The 17,500-nt window shown below is 45.4% G+C and overlaps 1 protein-coding gene across 1 annotated transcript in view; it reads left to right on the forward strand.

The window, feature by feature from the left end:
- LOC311315495 (cadherin-4-like) overlaps window positions 1-17,500 on the forward strand; it is a gene marked incomplete at both ends in the record, with an annotated part of 270,228 nt that overhangs the window by 178,564 nt on the left and 74,164 nt on the right. The window contains one exon of the mRNA XM_084446164.1: window positions 16,168-16,394. Coding sequence (XP_084302290.1) covers window positions 16,168-16,394 — 227 coding nt within the window. The remainder of the gene's footprint in view (window positions 1-16,167; window positions 16,395-17,500) is intronic.

The raw sequence follows: 17,500 nt of genomic DNA on the forward strand, positions 1-17,500 counted from the left end.
ACATTGCACAGACAATGATTATGTTGTATAGTCTTATCATCTCTTGGCTTTTATAGATTTTAGTGATTCTATTTCTACTTTATTTTTTTATTCCTCACTATGTTTTGTTATGTTTGCCTTTTGTCTGTCTGTTGTATGAATGACTAATGCTGCACATGCTGAATACACGAGTCCCTACAAACTTGGGAAACACAGAGTGCCCTTCACACACATCGAAGGTCCTCGCTACCTGTCTAGGTAATAGAGTGGAAGCAGGTGTCCCTGCCTGCGAGGACAGCCACCCACCACGTTGATGGCCTGGCCGGGACACCAAGCGCCCTCTTGTTGCTAATTATGTATAGAAACATAATTGTTGAAATGAGTCATCAGGCCGGTGTTGTTTTTGCTCTCTGTGTTGTTGTCATGCTGTGCCCGTTCCATAACAACTTAGTGAATATTTCAGCTCCAGGTGCTGTCACCTGTTATTGATTGCATTGTGGTCGTCGCGTCACACTAGAAAACAACTGACAGTTGCCCACCTGCCTGCTTTAGTTGACCGAGTTCAAGTCCAAATTCAAAAGGAATGTTTGCCCTGTTCAGGTCAGGTGGGGTAAAGTACTTTCTTTTTTCAAATTTTCACTAAGGCTATTTATACTGACAATGTATGTAGGTACATACTGTATACTGTATATTAGGGATGCACCGATGCATCGGCCGAACATCAGCATCGGCCGATGTTGGCCTTGTTGACTGCCATCGGCCCATCGGCAAATAAAATGACATTCACCGATGGTAGTGGCCGATGTTATGTCGCAACAATTATGCCTTTTTTTGTTGCAAAACGTAGCCTACCCAGCTGCAGATTCGGAGAAGATCCGTGACGTAACGCTGCAAACGCACGTGTAGTTTGCTTTCAAATTAAAGTGAAATAAAAATCGACCTTTTGGAACCAAACACTTCATTTCTTTGTTTCCATGGCACAAAAGGGGGAATAAAAATTAAATAAAATAAACATTGGCCATCGGCATCGGCCATCGCCCGGATTGTTATTTTAAACATCGGCATCGGCATCGGCCCAGAATTTTGCAATTGGTGCATCCCTACTGTATATCTTATCCTATTGTATTCTATATGGCAGGGGTTCCCAAACTAGTCTCTGGCTGTGGCCCCCTAGCCGGCTCACATTCTGTTTCTCTCCGCATTTGCGAATAGCGAGTAGGGTCTGGCGATGCCAGGCTAGCAGCCCCCTATTACAAGATGGCAAAAATCCAAAACCAAAAAACTGGCATAGGCTATATAAGAGGAGTTCTGTGGTTGTGCATTTTTTGTATCCGGTAAAGATAACGTGAGCTAGCTAACCCTAGCTCAAGCAGTTGTAGGCTGATGTTTTGAATTTTTGTCAGGCAGACGTAGATTGTGCACGACTGAAAGGGCATGGCCTCATTTCTATATGAATGGATTTTACAGTATTAAATTAATATTTTACAGTATTAAATTCATATTTGAAGTGGATTTTGTGTATTTATATATATATATTATTTTTGTTTGTTTTTTGTTTTTTTTTGCAAAATTACCTAGTAATGTCCTAGTAATAAGGTGGTAATTACCTAGTAATTTCTTAGAAATAAGGTTGAAATGACCTTATAATTTCCAAGTAATAAGGTGGTAGTGGTAGTGGGGTCGGCTGTAGCTCAGTTGGTAGAGCGGGTCGTTCAATGATCGAAGGGTCAGTGGTTCGAATCCCAGCTCTGACTGTCCACATGTCGAAGTGTCCTTGAGCAAGACACCTAAACCCAAAATTGCTCCCAATGAGCAGGTTAGGACCTTGCATGGCAGCTACCGCCATTGGTGTGTGAATGTGTGTGTGAATGGGTGAATGAGAGGCCATTGTAAAGCACTTTGAGTGCCGCTAAGGTGGAAAAGTGCTATATAAGTGCAGTCCATTTACCATTTAGTTATCAAGTAATTTCAAAAATTTAAGTTGAAATTACCTATTAATTTCCTAGTAATAAGGTGCTTATTATCAAGAAATGTCTTAGAATCAAGGTTAAAATTACAACATTAATAAATAGGATGAGATGCCATAGATGGAACACTGAAACTATGAGAAAAGGAACTAGAATGCTAGGCTGTCATGACAATTCTATGATTCCACAGCTTTCTTCTATGACATCATCAGCTTTCTTCTATGACATCATCATCAAGAATAACAAAGACAGCAAACAAAATTCTAAAGATTCACATCTCACCCTAGAAAGAATTCACTATTGAATTTCCTGTGAACATTTCAGACATGGCTTTTCAGCATTTAAAGCTATTCATTGGAGTTGCACTCCTTGTGGCAGCGATCAAGCTTGAGCCTTCACACATCAAAGCCTTCAGAGAAACCCTGATGTCTTTCATGGTGCCTAAACAGTGGGCTGCCACTCCACCCAGAGTGGATTTACTGGACTTTGACCTTGCTCCCTTCACTGGTCTTCAAACTGCGACAAGGACACCCAATGCCCACCAGATGGAAACCAGCAAGTTCTGGGACTTTGACCTGTCAGCTAAGACCTTTGAGACAAAGTCGCCCAATGCCCACAAGAGGACAAGAGTAGCCCTGGTCATTCCCATAATTGGAACACCGACAAGGATCAGGGCTTTGGACAGTGGCACACAGATGGAAACCAGCATGTCCTGGGACCTCTCAGCTATGACCTCGGCTGAAATATCCTTTGCTGTGGGAGTTACGGCCCTTGGAGCAGTAATCTTCTGCCTTCTAGCCGGAATTCATCAGGGCAAGTCCTTTTTAATTTTTTTTAATTTTTTAACCTTTATTTATACAGGTAAAAAAAAACACGTTGAGTTCAGAGGACTCATTTTCAAGTGTGACCTGTTCACAATAATTCAGCACTCGTTACACTAAGTTACAAACAACAGGACAGAATTACAATAAAACATACAGGACTATGTGTAACAATAACAACAATAAAAGTCCTACAGGTAGACTGGGGCACCATGGAAGGGTACTGATGATAGAGGAGTTGTAGACTGGGCAATGGAAGGAGTTGGATTAATAAATATGATTTTAGTTTCATAATTAGTAATTTGTCTTCTCCTCTCCTCAGGTTAGAAACAGAGCAAACCAGAAGAAAGACAGAAGACTGCAAAAAGAAACCTCAGAAGCTGTGACTTACAAAATACTGACTTGACAATATTCTGCACTTATTTCTCCACTATTGCTTTTGGAACACAATGTCATCAGACATGTTAGTGTAGTTAGTGTTTTTTGTATTTTGTAAATCCTGTATGGTTTAATAAAGTATCAATATATATGTTATTGTTTTTTTTTGTGCCCTAGGCCTACTAGATGGGCTCTGAGAGAGAGGGAGAGAGACCTTTCTTATCTCTCAAACACTGTCTGTTGATTTTGTCCACTTACACATTCAATAACTGTACATAGGCTACACATATTTGCATCCCAGCCGCACTGCATGTGTCTGCACATGAAACTATCCCCTTATTTAAAAGGCCATATCCCAGTGCACAAAGAGAAAGTGTGTGAAGACAAGAATCTTAACTAATACACCTGAAAAGCAATTGAAAGGGCTTGCAAAGAGAGAAGAAATAAACTGCAGGGGGGAGCAAAGTAACATCAAATAAAAAGGAAAGCAGGAAGAAGAAGCATACCAAGAAGAAAATAACAAGGAACAGCAGCTCTGATGAGTGATGTTCCCATCATCCCACTTAATGGCACGTCTGAGAGCTCTGGGTATGGTATTGAAACCAAATGCATGAGCTACCACTACACTGCCTTGGTTTGAGAAACTTAAGGGTGACAAACACTGAGAAACCTTTGCATTCAAGGAAAGTGATGTGGCATTTTCCCCACAACGTGATGTGCTGAAGAAGTTATCTCAACCTCAAAATGTATTCCCCCCCAACCTTGATGGGGTGAAATGTTGAATAGTCATGCAAATGTAGAACAGATGATGTATATTACAGTTTCTACAGTAACTAAGACCAAAAATAGTGGCTACACAACTCAGGATACATTGAATATGATCTGCTATAAACGTGAGACAAAGCAGTGGTATTCGTCTGTCAGCTGGGCACAGATGAGCAGTAAGGCCTACACAAGTTTCAAAATTAGGGTATTTTAGCCTACAACCCATAAAGCCTGAAATAATGCAACGTAGCCTAATAAATCCAGATCAATTCAAAGCAATTAAGAGACATCAGCAGTTTTGATAGGTCTAATGAGTGTAGCCTAAGCAAATATGCTGCAAGAAGAAGAAGAAGTTCATATAAAGAATATTATTCATTTAACCATATGCACGCCTGGAAATCCCTTTTTGGTGTTCGTGACATCCAGTTGTGCTGTCCTTGCAACCAATGGGATTCGAACACCAGTCCCTTAGCCAGCCAAACTGAGGCAAACACACCGAGGCAAACACAGACCTACACAAGGGCACTGACATTAAGGATTTAGGGACATTTTGGATGGTACACATTGGCATGGCAAGAAGTACCCTGTACGATTATTTTGCTCGGTAGGCGGCTAGTTCTGTGTATGCTAGTTCAACCGGTTCAACCTGTGCGTGCTCAACACAACGGCAAACGCGGGGATGGGATGGAGGGATGGATTGTCGTCCTCACCGAACTTCCGAGCTGAAAGTTATTCAAATGTATAATTATTTGGTCTGCGAAGATCCGTGACGTAACACTGCAAACGCACGTGTAGTTTGCTTTCAAATTAAAGTGAAATAAAAATCGACCTTTTGGAACCAAACACTTCATTTCTTTGTTTCCATGGCACAAAAGGGGGAATAAAAATTAAATAAAATAAACATTGGCCATCGGCATCGGCCATCGCCCGGATTGTTATTTTAAACATCGGCATCGGCATCGGCCCAGAATTTTGCAATTGGTGCATCCCTACTGTATATCTTATCCTATTGTATTCTATATGGCAGGGGTTCCCAAACTAGTCTCTGGCTGTGGCCCTCTCGCCTGCTCACATTCTGTTTCTCTCCGCATTTGCGAATAGCGAGTAGGGTCTGGCGATGCCAGGCTAGCGGCCCCCTATTACAAGATGGCAAAAATCCAAAACAAAAAAACTGGCATAGGCTATATAAGAGGAGTTCTGTGGTCGTGCATTTTTTGTATCCGGTAAAGATAACGTGAGCTAGCTAACCCTAGCACAAGCAGTTGTAGGCTGATGTTTTGAATTTTTGTCAGGCAGACGTAGATTGGGCACGACTGAAAGGGCATGGCCTCATTTCTATATGAATGGATTTTACAGTATTAAATTAATATTTTACAGTATTAAATTCATATTTGAAGTGGATTTTGTGTATATATATATATATATATATATATATTATTTTTGTTTGTTTTTTGTTTTTTTTGCAAAATTACCTAGTAATGTCCTAGTAATAAGGTGGTAATTACCTAGTAATTTCTTAGAAATAAGGTTGAAGTGACCTTATAATTTCCAAGTAATAAGGTGGTAGTGGTAGTGGGGTCGGCTGTAGCTCAGTTGGTAGAGCGGGTCGTTCAATGATCAAAGGGTCAGTGGTTCGAATCCCAGCTCTGACTGTCCACATGTCGAAGTGTCCTTGAGCAAGACACCTAACCCCAAAATTGCTCCCAATGAGCAGGTTAGGACCTTGCATGGCAGCTACCGCCATTGGTGTGTGAATGTGTGTGTGAATGGGTGAATGAGAGGCCATTGTAAAGCGCTTTGAGTGCCGCTAAGGTGGAAAAGTGCTATATAAGTGCAGTCCATTTACCATTTAGTTATCAAGTAATTTCAAAAATTTAAGTTGAAATTACCTATTAATTTCCTAGTAATAAGGTGCTTATTATCAAGAAATGTCTTAGAATCAAGGTTAAAATTACCTAGTAATTTCATAGTACCAAGTTTTTTTTTTAGAAAATAGAAAAAAGGTAATTTAATATAAATAAGGTGAAAGTAAGCAGCACTAATGTCATAGTAATGAGGTGATACAACTCCTTGTAAATTGGAGAGAATTATCATGTTATATGTTTATTTGTAATAAGGTGATTGTTTCTTGGTCTTTTCTCATGACCAGCCCCCTAAAATAAAGTGTGTTCCTACTGCGTAAATTCCAAGTAATTTCTCAGGAACAGCCCCCTAAAATAAAGTGTGTTCCTACTGTGTAATTTCCGTGTAATTGCTTCGTAATTTCTCATGAACAGCCCTCTAAAATAAAGTGTGTTCATATTGCATAATTTCTTGTTACACACACACACACACACACACACACACCCACCCACACACACACACACACACACACACACACAGACACACACACACACACACCCACCCACCCACACACACACACACACACACACACAGACACACACACACACACCCACCCACACACACACACACACACACACACACACACACACACACAGGTGTCCTCTTATTTGATGTTGTGCTTCGCTTGTTTCCAGCGCTGCTGCTGAGTGTGTATAAACAGGGCTTAGGCTGTGTCTGTCTTGGTCTTTGCTGCAGTGCTTTGCACCACGGTGGCCGGGAGTCCTGTGGGATGTGAACCGACAGCCAGGGGAACGCTGCATATCAGATTCATCACTGGAGTTGTACGCCATCGATCCAGAAAACCCATTGAGCAGCCACCAGTGGAGTAATCCGGGTTCTCCCAGACAGAAAGCCACAGAAAGCCAGGCTAGAGAGGCCAAAATTGAATGAAGTGGAGACATGATTGCCGTGTGGAAATGAGAGGAGCATTATGGGGATATGGGCTGTGGTCAGCGCTTCGTTATCAAAATACTGTTTACAGTGTGTGTGTGTGTGTGTGTGTGTGTGTGTGTGTGTGGTTGTGTGTGTGGTTGTGTGTGTGTGTGTTATATCTGATTGTCCGGGATCCAGCCCAGACAGACAGGCAGACTAGGAACTGTCCAGGGCTTAGTGTTTTGACTGCAGCTTTCAGTAACAACAACAGCGGCAGCGTACCAGGGAGAAAAGTTGGATAAGTTTCTGTTTCACTCTTCCTCCATCTTTTACCCTCCTCCTCCGATGCCCTTCCCACCCCTCCTCCCATGCAGGGGGGACCCTTTCCGACCCCTCCTCCCATGCAGGGGGGACCCCTTCCCACCCCTCCTCCCATGCAGGGGGGAACCCTTCCCACCCCTCCTCCCATGCAGGGGGGACCCTTTCCCACCCCTCCTCCTCCCATGCAGGGGGGACCGATTCCCACCCCTCCCACCACCCACAGACTCTTTCTGCATTCACTTCTAATCACCAGTAAAGCCAGACCTAATTGCCATGAGAGCCCACTCTTTATCAGGCCTTTCCCCAGCTTACAGTCTTACCACAGTGCTCTCTCTCTCTCTCTCTCTCTCTCTCTCTCGCTCTCTCTCCCTTTCTCTCTCTTTCTCTCCCCCTTTCTCTCTCTCCCTCTCTCTTTCTCTCTCTCCCTTTCTCTCTCTCTCCCTGTCTCTCTCTCTTTCTCCCTCTCCCTTTCTCGTTCTCTTTCTCTCTCCCTTTCTCTCTCTCTCCCTCTCGTTCTCTCTCTCCCTTTCTCTCTCTCTTCCTCCCTTTTTTCTCTCTTTCTCGCTCTCTCTCCCTCCTTCCATCTGTCTTCCATCTTCATTTGCCCATGCAAACACTAGAGGCAGAACGAAAATCAGGGAAGAATATGAATAATGAATGGAATGATTACAGAAAGAAACAAATGTGTGTTTTTTGTTTTTAATCATTTGGAAGTGATTTACTAAGCAGGGCTCATAGGGAGAAGAGGTTTTGGTGAAGTGTATATTGTGACTGGATAACGCATTGCTCATGTTTCAGTTTGTTTTTCACGTGTTTTTTTCCTTTGTGCATGGCTGCTCCACACACACACACACACACACACACACACACACACACACACATAAAAGGGGCGTGGATCTCTTCTCTGGACCCCTGTGTGGGAGAGAGGATGATGGAGGAGAATTTATGAAGCCAAATCAAGTGCTCCAGAGCTTGTTTAGAATACTAATCCATCATTAGAAGTGTGTGTGTGTGTGTGTGTGCATAGGCGATTATACCCTCTGAGAGTAGGGGGGGCAACATTTTGACGTGAGAAAAAATAAAAAACTGTTCTGCCGTCTCGTCCCATCTATTTACAAAGAATACCAGTTGTGAACAGTATGCTAATAAGAAATCCGTATGACAATTCGATATGTACAACGCATCAAACTTCATCTAGACACCACGAGCATGTCAATATGATTTTATGACCGAGCACTAGGCCATACCCAACATCACATCATCAAACTGCAACTGCCTGCTGGTGCTAGCTTCCTCGCTGATGGTGATGTTGCTAGTGCTAGTGCTAGCTCCGATAGCCTCTGGAGCACTTCTGCATTCGATTGCACCTGCTGCGCTGTCATTTCGAGGGGTAGCTTCTTCATTAGCATTGCCAGATTTTATTTTATTTTATGAAGAAGTGGTAAATTGTTTTTATAGCTCTTTTTGCCATTATGAGCAGGTTGGCTGGTTGTAGCTTGTTGAGCACTGAGCAGTACAGTCAGATCTCATTTTTTTCGACGGACGAGTTGTGCCATTAGTGGATTATGAATATAGGCCTATATTTTTTTTTAAAAGTAGCCTAGTTTAAGTAATAAATACACTTTTAAAATGTATGATGATCTAACACAAACTGGTACAAACCACAATTATGTATTTAATAATTGTGTTAATTAGTAAAAAAAAAGAATTCTTTTTTTTTTTTTTTTTTTTTTTTTAAGAATCTGAGCAGAGGTGGGCTGTCCAATCAGGGGGGGCACTTGCCCCCCCTGCCCCCCCTATAAAATCGCCAATGTGTGTGTGTGTGTGTGTGTTTATGCGAAGCCTCACTCAGTACTCCCTGGTAGTAGGGCAGATAGGGAGAGGAGGTTTCTTGGCGTATACTGTGATTTGGCAAAGCATCCATGGCAGTCACCGATTTAAAGTTGCCTATTTAAAGTCAAGCGAGATACTGTAAGATAAATAGAACCTCCGGAAAACAGAACATTCCTGTCAGTTGTCAGAGGACGGGGTGTTGACAGGTTCCACTGACGGTTCTCGAGGTAGAGGATGGGGAATTGACAGGTTCCACTGGTAGAGAATGGAGCTTTGACAGGTTCCACTGACAGTTCTCTAATAGGCCTTTTCCACCAAGAGGGAACCGGTTCGGTGCCGGTTTGCAAACCTATTTTTGAATGGTTCCGAGCATTTAGACCAAAAAGAATTGAGTTCGGGAACCCGAAAGCTTGTTCCGAACCGGCACCACCAAATAGTAGGTTTTTCAGTGCGAAATCATGGGCGTGGGCTGGCGTAAAACGGTTCGGCTCAAAACTGGTCAAAACACGGGCCCGTTCTCTGGACAGAACCAAGGTTCCAGGAATTTTGAAACGAACCGGTTCACGAACCAGAGTTCTTTTGGTGGAAAAGGGCTATAAGAGACAGAGGACAGCAGTGATGAAATCCTCTGTGTTCGAGTGCCTAATACCGACACTAAGATCTCTGTCCCACTCCTGCGTCGGTGATCGGTGAATCACTCCTCTGCGCTTGTAGCCACCCACTGCCCTGTGTGCCTACCCATATATGGCACGCGTTGGTTTGGCGGAGCCAGGCTATATGACACCCCCCCCGCCCCCCTCCCCACACACACACACCCAGGAGGGGGTGGCAGCAGCAGCAAATCTGGCCATAGACTCACTGTACAAATCCAGCCTGCTCTGATTACACACACACACACACACAAACGCGCCAGCACACACGCATATACGCACGCACACACACATACACACACACGCGTTTACACACTAACACTCCCCGCAGTCATTGTCTGATCTGCGGCCATCATACCTGTTGACTTTCGTTGTCTTTTATTATTGTCCTTATTCAGCTCTGCGTTGTGTTTAGATTTCAATAAAAGACGCCCCCCAATGTCTCACAATACCACACAGTCCAGGGTCCCTTTTCCAGGTGTGTTCCAAATGAATCTCTCCAACACGGGATTCGAGCGACAATCAAAAGCTGTTTATTTACAGAAGGTTTAGCATACAAAAGAAGATGGCATCTAGTCTAATGTTAGCTTGCCTGTCTGTATGGCTGTCTGGCCCAAATCAAAGCATCTGAGCTCAAGCACGGTTCTTATGGTTCGGGGGCTTTCCAACCCCCCCCCCCCCCCCCCCCTTACCTGATCAGACTGGTCTGGACTGGTCTGGTCTCTCCTGCGGCTTATGGCCTTTGAGTCGAGATAACCGGCCGATGGTTCGGCGCCCAGGTCTCTATCTCTAACCACAACAATTACTGTTGTCCACAGAATGTACCAACCATGGAATGTCATCTTTATCTCATATGGGATATTTGTCTATTCGAAGGGAGACACAGTTTCTTACAGAAACTCTGGCCGACAGCCACATTCAGGGGCTAATCATCATAATTAGAAACAGCTAACAGGATCAGGTTAAACAGACATTTCTCTGAAAAACAGCCATTTTTCTCACCCCAATGTTTGCCATCCATCTTTCCCTCCCTCTGTTTCTCTCTCTCTCTCTCACACACACACAGACACACAATTTCTCCATCCAGCTCCTCTCTCTATCTCTATCTCCCGGGATGCGAGGCCAATTAACCTGCTTAAACAGCCATCTGAAGATCACAGCCATTCCAATAGGCTGGGATGTGTGTGTGTATGTGTGTGTGTGTATGTGTGTGTGTGTTTGTGCGTGTGCCTGCGTGCATGTGTGTGTGTGTGAAAGACAGAGAGAGAGAGGGAGAGAGATAAGAAGAGAAAATGAGAAAGAGACAGAGAGAGAGAGAGAGAGAGAGAGAGAGAGAGAGAGAGAGAGAGAGAGAGAGAGAGACAGTCCACTAGTCCCAGAGCCAGACTCCCAGCCAGCTCCTGTCTCCATCCTCCTGTCCTAAACCAATGGGCCCTGACAATATCCTCCCATCCACTACTGACTCCATCTCCTTCTTTCTCTCTCTCTCTCTCTCTCTCTCTCTCTCCCTCTGTCTACCTCCATTCTCCTGTCCACTACTGACTCCATCTCTCTCTCTATCTCTCTGTCTCCCTCTGTTCTACAGTCTTCTTTGCAGGTCCTCTTTCCGTCCATCCAGCCCTGTCTTACCGGCTCCCTCTCATCATTTTGTGACCCTCCCCCACATCTCTCCTCTCCTCTCCTCTCCTCTCCTCTCCTCTCCTCTCCTCTCCTCTCCTCTCCTCTCCTCTCCTCTCCTCTCCTCTCCTCTCCTCTCCTCTCCTCTCCTCTCCTCTCCTCTCCTCTCCTCTCCTCTCCTCTCCCTCTCATCTCCCTCTCCCTCTCATCTCCTCTCATCCTCTCCCTCTCATCCTCTCCCCTCCTCTATCTCTCCTCTCCATTCATCCTCTCCTCTCCTCTCCTCTCCTCTCCTCTCCTCTCCTCTCCTCTCCTCTCCTCTCCTCTCCCTCTCCATCTCCATCTCCTCTCCTCTCATCCTCTCCTCTCACCTCCTCTATCTCTCCTCTCCTCTCCTCTCCTCTCCTCTCCTCTCCTCTCCTCTCCTCTCCTCTCCTCTCCGTCTCTGTCTCCATCTCCTCTCCCTCTCCCTCTCCTCTCATCCTCTCCTCTCCTCTCATCCTCTCCCCTCCTCTCATCCTCTTCTCTCATCCTCTCCTGCTTGCGGTTCTTACTCCGCCGCTCTTTCAACACTTCCGGCGGGTCATAATGGACTGGCTGTGGGAAGGTCACCCCTCTCTTCTTCTCTCTCTCTCCTCGTCACGTTGTTAGGAGCGAGATCTCTCCTGAGAGGAGAGAGAGGGGCCACACTTTAATGATCCAGCTGGTGGGAGACAGACACACACTGCCCTCCTGCTGCTCTTGCTCGCTAAGCATGTTCATAAAAAAATATATATATTAAAAGAAATTACTGTTATTATATTCTCTTTGAGAACTGAAAAAGAGAATAAACGCTAGCCGTTGTCCCAAAGCACCTAGCAAAACCCTAGCGTGAGCCCTTAGCTATAGCAGTTTATTGGTGCTAGCCTAGCGACAGCAGCTTTGGCACATCAGGGCTTCTCTCTGGTTAGTCAGATCAATGGAGAGCACACTCCTGCTTATTGTGACCGTTGGGCCTCACTAAACTATTGTGGGCGGATTTTTATAATCTCTTTTATTGTGGCATCGACCAGACTGCGAGGAAATGGAGCTCTTAGGAGGGGACTGTGTGCATGTGTGTGTGTGTGTGTGTGTGTGTTTGTTTGTGTGTGTGCACACGTGCATGTGTGTGTGTGTGTGTGTGTGTGTGTGTGCGTATGTGTGTGTGGACTCAGGCTTTGGACAGAGAGCACTGTGTTTGTTCATAATTGGGCAAGAATTGGTGACTCAGCGTGTTGCTTGTTTAGAGAGGGTTTTTGGACTTTTTTGTCTTCAAGGTCCTGGTGTTCACTTACAGAGCCCTCCTTGGACAAGCCCCCGCCTACATCTGCGACCTCATCCACCCCTACTCCTCCAGCCGGTCAGTGAGGTCGTCCGACCAGGGGCTCCTGGTGGTGCCTCGGACCAGGCTAAAGACTAAGGGTGACCGAGCCTTTGGGGCGACGGCCCCTAGGCTCTGGAATGCCCTACCCCAGGACCTGAGAGCCTCAACTTCTGAGAACTCTTTTAAAAAACTATTTTGGCGACCTGTAGCCCAACTATTGACCCCCCCCCCCATGTTGCCATGGTTTTTGCACATGTGAACTGTATGTTTATTTTAATTCTCCACTGTAAAGCACTCTGTGCACTCGTGCTGAGAAGAGCGCTCTATAAATACAGTTTGAAATGGTAAATGGTAAATGGACGGCACTTATATAGCGCTTTTCCACCTTAGCGGCACTCAAAGCGCTTTACAATGGCCTCTCATTCACCCATTCACACACACATTCACACACCAATGGCGGTAGCTGCCATGCAAGGTGCTAACCTGCTCATTGGGAGCAATTTGGGGTTAGGTGTCTTGCTAGAGGACACTTCGACATGTGGACAGTCGGAGCTGGGATTCGAACCGCTGACCTTTTACTTACTTACTTACTTACCACTTACTTACATTCGTGCACACACCGTTTCCAAAAGCAGTACAAAGCAGAGGTTGCCATCGCATTGAGGTGAATGAATGTGTGTGTGTGGGTACATGTTTAAGAGAGGGGGGGTAAGCACTTGGACAGCTGGCACAGATTTTCTGCACACCTGCACATTGTCACACCTGTGCTCATTACACACACCTGCATAGTAGCACGTCGCTGGGATCTGTACCAACTCCGGCCCCCTCTGTGTACACCGCATACACTGGGCATCCGTCCCAATGAGCACGCACACACACACACACACACACACACACACACACACACACACACTGAGCTGGGTAGCTGGGATACCACTTTGATATTCTTGAAGATACCCCATCCTCTGCAACCCCCTCCCCGGCATACAGACTTGTGCCAACCAACCATGGCGCAACACTGCTGCACCACTGGCTCCACGCCCAGCTGAGAGAGAGAGAGATGGAGAGAGAGAGGGATGGAGAGAGATGGAGAGAGAGACAGTGAGAGAGAGAGAGAGAGAGAGAGAGAGGGAGAGATTGAGAGAGATGGAGAGAGAGCGAGTGAGAGAGAGAGAGAGAGAGAGAGGGGGGGGGGGAGAGGGGAAGAGAGAGGGAGAGAGAGAAATACACAGAGGGAGAGAGAGAGGGGGGGGGGGGATAAGACAAATCTAGACCACCTGCTGTTTATTGTGGAACCATAGCTGACTGCTTCAGTGATACACCAGCACTTCTGTGTACACTTTTTTTCTTTTTGTCTTTTTTTCTTTCTTTCTTTCTTTTTTTCCCACTTCTTTTCTTTTTTTCTTTCGTTACTTCTTTCTTAAATTGAATTAGATTCAAAATATAGCCATACCCCTCCAGAACTGTAGTTTGCACGTGCCAACTGTAGCGCTTTTGTCCCAAAGTCGTTATCTGCCAAAGACGCGTGGGTGGGTGGGGACAGACAAAGGGTGGGAGCTAACCACTCCAGTGACAGGAAGTGATGTGTGAGCTCCCCCCCCTCCGGTACAGTGTCCTCGTCCGTCCCCGAGACCGCAGGCCAGCAGTCCTCAGACAACACCTGTTATCTAACGGATGACTGAGTGGTGTTGTGTGTCATAGTCTCTGTCTGCATCTCTGTCTGGCAGCGCCGGCTGTCTGGCCTCCTCTTCACACAGAAGGTTAATGGTGTTTTAAGAGATGAATGAGACAGTCCGGACAACAAAGGAGACACAGCCAGGAGGGTAAAGTTACATACTTGGTGTAACGGAAGCTGTGGGTCAGCTGTCGTGCAGTCTGGGGGTGTGTGGAGGGGGGGTGTGTGTGTGTGGGGGGGGGGGCAGAGAAAGTTTTCTGACCGGCATTCCTCTCAAGATGCTGTCTAGACTCAGTAATCCCTGAGGGAGACAGGAGGCCATAGGGTCCCACACAGGCCACAAGAACGCTTGTTTGTTGCATTGTGGGTTTCGTTTGATCTCTTGAATTCTCAAAACCCAGTTTGAGACATTTTGTTTCGAGTAAGAGAGCAAAGACTGACTCGCACGCACACACACACACACACACACACACACAATTTGTGTAACGGATTTGATTCGGTGAGAGAATGTCCTCAATGCTTTGCAAACTGTCATCAGTTAGGTAAACTAACTTTTCGGCACCCATATACTGTACAAAGAGATGTTCAAGGAGCACTCCTCACGTTGTGCACCCAGAACACACCACACTTTCTCTCTCTCCGTCTCTCTGCTTGCCTGTCTCTCTCTCTCTCTCTCTCTCTCTCTCTCTCTCTCTCTCTCTCTCAATTTGAAACCCTTGCCCGGTGGACTGTACATGGACACACTGGACACCCAGGACACTGTATTTGACCGGACCGTCTTTGTTATCTCCATTATCTGTGTTCTATTAGTGGAGTAACTGAAAGCCTCCCTCCCTCGCAGAGCTGTGTATTTTTCAGGGAGGTGAAGGATAAGGACATTTTCTCATTTTCATGCTAATTTGTCGCATACCACCCCTGTGGTGGGAGTCAATAGTGAGCCCAGTCAGGCGTGGTGCAGAGTCCCTGGCTGGAGTTTCACTTCATGTCTTACAGCAGAAAGTATACATTTATTACACTGTTTCTTTTTAACAACTGCTTGTAATTAACGTAACACGATATAGACACATCCCCTCATTGGATCTCTCCCAGGGAATGAAACCAGGGCTTATTGAATAGAGATCATTTGTATAATTTATATGGATCTTTTAATACAGGGCATCTCATCTCCAATTCACTGTATTGGCATCACTATGAGTGCATTGTGTGTGTGTGTGTCACTGTGTTCGTGTATGGGTGCCTGTGTGAGTGTGCCGGGGTAAATTGACCTATTACTGCGTACTCTATGCAACCGCGTGTACGGCCTCTGCAGCATTGCATTCCAAATGTCATCTACTGTATATCGGATGTGAACAGCGTGTCTACTGTGTGACCAAAATGCTGATTTGAAATGCTGAATGCTGAAATGCTGAAGTCACTGTGACTGTGTTGTGTGATTGGCTCTTCAGTGCTCAGCTAATACCTGAGTCTGCCTGGTTGAATCTGAATCTGAATCTGAAACTGAAACTGAAACTGAAACTGAAACTGAAACTGAAATTGAAATTGAAATTGAAACTGCAACTGCAACTGCAACTGAAACTGCAACTGAAATTGAAATTGAAATTGAAATTGAAATTGAAATTGAAACTGAAACTGAAACTGAAAACGAAACTGAAACCGAGTCTGCCTGATTGAATTTGAATTTGAATTTGAATTTGAATTTGAATTTGAATTTGAATTTGAATTTGAATCTGAATCTGAATCTGAATCTGAAACTGAAACTGAAACTGAAACTGAAATTGAAATTGAAACTGAAACTGAAACTGAAACTGAGTCTGCCTGATTGAATCTGAATCTGAATCTGAGTCTGAATCTAAATCTGAATCTGAATCTGAATCTGAATCTGAATCTGAATCTGAATCTGAATCTGAATCTGAAACTGAAACTGAAACTGAAACTGAAATTGAAACTGAGTCTGCCTGACTGAAATTATATTTCCCCTCCTCTCTTCTTCTCCCACTTCCCTCCCTCCCTCTCTCCCTCCCTCTCTCCCTCCCTCCCCCCACAGTGACGTTCGATGACTGCCTGGGGAACGACGGGGTTGTGTTCCAGAGCAGCGACCCCAGTTTCGCCGTGCGCGCCGACGGGTCCATCTACGTCCGGCGAGACGGCGCCAGCCTGACCGAGCCGGTCCAGTTCAAAGTGACCGCCGGCGGTCCGAATGCGCACGTGTGGGAGACCGTGGTCCAGCTGGCACTCGTAGACCTGCCCCCAGCTCCGCCCACCGGGAATGAGGTTAGTGTCACTCTCTTTATAGACACACACACACACACACACACACACGCAGGCACACACACAGGCACACACACGCAGGCACACACACAGGCACACACTCACAGGCACACATGCATGCACAGACTCAAATAAACACACACACACACACACACACACACACACACCTCTAGTGTGTCATCCCTGGCACCCAGGCACTTGAGGACAGTATAACAGCTCAGAATCGGGGCACATATCTGAGAGGGGTGGAGCAGACAGGGAGGGAGCACACCACAGGTTAGTTAGGAATGAGACCATTAACCTCCCACAGGAGCGGAGCTCTCTGCTGTTATCTGAAGCATCCCTACAGCAGTTCCAGGGGGGTGTTCAAAGCCTTCAGGCTCAGCTGTTAGAGCTGTTAGAACATCGGATGCAGTCAATACCAGACCAGAGCATAGACGTTTACTACATTAAGCAACACACACACACACACACACACACACACACACACACACACACACACACACACACACACACACACACATTGTAATTCTTTATTTAGACCCTCATTTTTGAAAATACATTGCAGGGGCTCAAACATAGTTCCATTGCTATCATGTTGATGGGTTGTTTAACAAGTGTCACATTTTATAGATACGAAGAAGCATCTAGGATGTACACAACTTACAGTACATGCACATACATACACACACATACATATACAGTATGATGGTATAATATACATAATAGTGATGTACAGTAAGCATACAAAAAATACCACTAACACCAGGGGAGTTATGTGTACAGAAAACATCTTATCCTCCAAATGCAGTGGCTGCCAATAATGGAGGAGATTGAGCAATATTTATCAGTCTTCTTTCCTTCACACGTGGTCAAGCCCATAACCCTGAGGCCTCTGACCACTAACCTATGGACATGGTCCAGGCTGCCAAATATAAACACACTAGCTGACACGTGTAGCCTAGCTGTATAATGACCTGTACCAGCGGCTGGTACTTTAGTTGTTTATTGAGTAATGCCTCTTCTAAACTACAGTAGTCAAAAGTACCGCCTACGTCCAGCAGACACACACACACACACACACACACACACAATTATAGGTCTGTAAG

Source organism: Borostomias antarcticus (genome assembly GCF_949987555.1).
Source record: "Borostomias antarcticus genome assembly, chromosome: 11".
Taxonomy (NCBI): domain Eukaryota; kingdom Metazoa; phylum Chordata; class Actinopteri; order Stomiiformes; family Stomiidae; genus Borostomias; species Borostomias antarcticus.